This window comes from Scyliorhinus canicula, unplaced genomic scaffold (assembly GCF_902713615.1).
Source record: "Scyliorhinus canicula unplaced genomic scaffold, sScyCan1.1, whole genome shotgun sequence".
NCBI lineage: Eukaryota > Metazoa > Chordata > Chondrichthyes > Carcharhiniformes > Scyliorhinidae > Scyliorhinus > Scyliorhinus canicula.
In genome coordinates this window covers 1,695,609-1,699,429 of record NW_024055734.1, presented here as the reverse complement: position 1 = coordinate 1,699,429, position 3,821 = coordinate 1,695,609, and the positions used below count along the sequence as shown (strand labels likewise).

The 3,821-nt window shown below is 56.0% G+C and overlaps 1 protein-coding gene across 1 annotated transcript in view; it reads right to left on the bottom strand.

The window, feature by feature from the left end:
• Nucleotides 1-2,568: 2,568 nt before the first annotated feature.
• The window catches only part of LOC119960789 (zinc finger protein 665-like), a 136,351-nt gene continuing 135,098 nt past the window's right edge, over nucleotides 2,569-3,821 (bottom strand). The window contains exon 8 of the mRNA XM_038788396.1: nucleotides 2,569-3,304. Coding sequence (XP_038644324.1) covers nucleotides 2,703-3,304 — 602 coding nt within the window. The 3' untranslated portion in view covers nucleotides 2,569-2,702. The remainder of the gene's footprint in view (nucleotides 3,305-3,821) is intronic.

The window sequence follows — 3,821 nt, the reverse complement described above, 5'->3', positions numbered from 1 at the left end:
CTCTAATCAAATTATTCCTTTCCAGATGATTATACATCCAATCTCTTATAAACCTTTCCAAGACTTTGCCCACAACTGAAGTAAGGCTCACTGGTCTATAGTTACCGGGGTTGTCTCTACTCCCCTTCTTGAACAAGCGAATGGTAGAACCCTCAAGAGTATTGATAGACAGAGAGATCTAGGTGTACAGGTCGACAGGTCACTGAAAGGGGCAACACAGGTGGAGAAGGTAGTCAAGAAGGCAGACGGCATGCTTGCCTTCATTGGCCGGGGCATTGAGTATAAGAATTGGCAAGTCATGTTGCAGCTGTATAGAGCCTTAGTTAGGCCACACTTGGAGTATAGCGTTCAATTCTGGTCGCCACACTACCAGAAGGATGTGGAGGCTTTAGAGAGGGTGCAGAATGGGTTTACCAGGATGTTGCCTGGTATGGAGGGCATTAGCTATGAGGAGAGGTTGAATAAACTCGGTTTATTCTCACTGGAATGACGGAGGTTGAGGGGCGACCTGATAGAGGTCTACACAATTATGAGGGGCATAGACAGAGTGGATAGTCAGAGGCTTCTCCCCAGGGTAGAGGGGTCAATAACTAGGGGGGGCATAGGTTTAAGGTGCGAGGGGCAAGGTTTAGAGGAGATGTACGAGGCAAGTTTTTTACACAGAGGGTAGTGGGTGCCTGGAACTCGCAGCCGGAGGAGGTGGTGGAAGCAGGGACGATAGTGACATTTAAGTAGCATCTTGACAAACACATGAATAGGATGGGAATAGAAGGATACGGACCCCGGGAAGTGTAGAAGATTTTAGTTTAGACGGGCAGCATGGTCGGCACAGGCTTGGAGGGCCGAAGGGCCTGTTTCTGTGCTGTACTTTCCTTTGTTCTTTGAGTGTGAGAGAGTGTGAGTGAGAGAGTGTGTGTGAGAGAAAGTGTGAGAGAGTGAGTGTGAAAGAGAGTGTGTGAGAAAGTGTGAGAGTGAGCGTGAGAGTGTGTGTGAGAGTGTGTGAGTGTGTGTGAAAGTGTGTGTGAGTGTATGTGTGTGTGTGAAAGTGTGTGTGAGTGTGTGTGAGAGTGTGAGAGAGTGTGAGAGAGTGTGAGTGTGTGTGTATGAGAGAGAGTGTGAGTGTGTATGATAGAGAGTGTGAGTGTGAGAGAGTGTGTGAGAGTGTGAGAGTGTGTGAGAGAGTGTGTGTGAGAGCATGTGTGAGAGCGTGTGTGAGAGTGTGCGAGAGTGTGTGTGAGAGCGTGTGTGAGTGTGTGTGAGAGTGTGAGAGTGTGAGAAAGTGTGTGTGTGTGAGTGTGTGAGAGTGTGAGAGAGAGTGTGTGAGAGAGAGTGTGAGAGTGTGTGTGTGAGAGAGAGAGTGTGTGAGAGAGTGTGTGAGAGAGTGTGAGAGAGTGTGTGTGTGTGTCAGTGAGTGTGAGTGTGTGTGTGTGTGAAAGTGTGTGTGTGTGTGAGAGTGTGTGTGAGTGTGTGTGTGTATGAGAGAGAGTGTGTGTGAGTGTGTGTGTGTGAGAGAGTATGTGTGTGAGAGAGTGTGAGAGTGTGTGAGAGAGTGTGAGTGAGAGCATGTGTGAGAGCGTGTGTGTGTGTGTGTGAGTGTGAGAAAGTGTGTGTGTGTGTGAGTGTGTGAGAGTGTGAGAAAGTGTGTGTGTGTGTGAGTGAGTTTGTGAGAGAGTGTGTGAGAGTGTGTGTGTGTGTGTGAGAGAGAGTGTGAGAGAGAGAGTGTGAGAGAGTGTGTGAGTGTGTGTGTGTGTCAGTGAGTGTGAGTGTGTGTGAGAGAGAGTGTGTGAGTGTGTGAGAGAGCGTGTGAGTGTGTGTGAGAGTGTGTGTGAGAGAGTGTGAGAGTGTGTGTGTGAGAGTGTGTGAGAGAGTGTGAGAGAGTGTGAGAGAGTGTGTGTGTGTCAGTGAGTGTGAGTGTGTGTGAGAGAGAGTGTGTGAGTGTGTGAGAGAGCGTGTGAGTGTGTGTGTGAGAGTGTGTGTGAGAGAGTGTGAGAGTGTGAGAGAGTGTGTGAGAGTGTGTGTGTGAGAGAGTGTGAGAGAGAGTGTGTGAGAGAGAGAGTGTGTGAGTGTGTGAGAGAGTGTGTGAGTGTGTGTGTGAGAGAGTGTGAGAGAGTGTGAGAGAGTGTGTGAGAGTGTGTGTGTGAGAGTGTGAGAGAGAGTGTGAGAGAGAGTGTGTGTGAGAGAGTGTGAGAGTGTGTGTGTGTGAGAGAGTGTGAGAGAGAGAGAGTGTGGGAGAGAGTGTGAGAGAGTGTGTGAGAGAGAGTGTGAGAGAGAGTGTGTGAGAGAGAGTGTGTGAGAGAGAGTGTGTGTGAGAGTGTGGGAGAGAGTGTGAGAGAGAGAGAGTGTGTGAGAGTGTGTGTGAGTGTGTCAGTGAGTGTGAAGCGCGGTGATTTCCAATGACGGGACCACTCTCACATTGAGCTGCTGTTTATTGCCTGCAGTGTCCCGGGGGGAGTGTGTGGGGGGTAAGGTGAGGGGGGGGGGGGGGGGGTACCTGAAGCAGAAATCACAACAAACACTGAACGGCCGAGAGCTCGGGGGGGGGGGGGGGGGGGGGGGGGGTGGGGGAGACACAGAGAGGGGGGGGGCGACGCACGGTTTACACACTGTCCCTCTCCGCAGGAGGGCGTGGGGATGTCCCCCGAACCTTCGCGTCCCCGGCCCCGGCGGGAGTCACGGACGAGCGACGATTCCCCCAGAGCGGGTCAATCTGGGACGGCGGGTCCGAGCTGCCGCGTGTGGACCCTCTGGTGCCGCTTGACGTGGGGCGAGCGGGTAAATCCTTTGCCGCACACCACGCACTTGTACGGCCTCTCCCCGGTGTGGACCCGCTGGTGTTTCTTCAACTCGCCCGACTGGGTGAAGTCCTTGGCGCAGAGGCCGCACTTGTAGGGGCGCTCCCCCGTGTGGATCCGGCGGTGGGTTAGCAGGTTTGAGGAGTTGACGAACCTCTTGCCGCACACGGCGCAGGTGAACGGCCTCTCCCCCGTGTGGATGCGCTCGTGGACCGTCACCTCCGACAGGTGCTTGAAACCTTTACCGCATACGGTGCATAGAAATGGCCTCTCGCCGGTGTGAATCCTCTGGTGCGTCTTTACCGAGGACGGGTGCAGGAACCCCTTGCCGCACACCCCGCACTGGTGCCGGTCCCGCCGGCCGGACGCCGAGGGCCGCCGGCTGCCCCTCTCCTCCATCATCTGTCCTCCTGCGGCACCGGGAGCTGGTGTCGGGTGAGAGGCCGGGCTCGAGGCCGTCTCTCCCCGCCTCTCCTCTTCTTCCGATCTCGCCCTGGCGTCCTCCAGTGTGCCTGCGGGCCAGGAGCAGAGGGAGAACACCCGTCATAATGCACAGCAGGATCCCACTCTATCCCACCTCCTTTCCCGACCGACAGGCTAACCCAGGAATTCCCTGACAGCGGCAAGGGTGCACCTGCATCGCAAGGGGACTGCGGACGACTTGAGGGCGGGTCCACCGCCGTCCCGAGGGGCGATTGACACCTCCCCACAATGGCGCCCCCCCCCACCCTCAGATGAGAGGCTCTTTCTTCCCCCCCCCCCCCCCAACCCCACATCCAGCCCCCTCTCAGCAGGAGAGTAGCGATCTCAGGGGGCCCCTTGAGGCAGGCGGTCAGTTTGGATGGAGGGCGAGGAGGGGCTCCCTCGTCCGAGGGCGCGGAATCTACGGGACGTGCCAGTGGAGGTGGGCAGGGGCGAGGCAGGGCGCCCGTTCCGGGGGCCGGGAGCAAACTAGAGGGGCCGAATGGTCTCCCCACCATACAACCTCTCCTGCCCCCCCCCCCCCCCCCCCACCCTGCACCTTCCCCA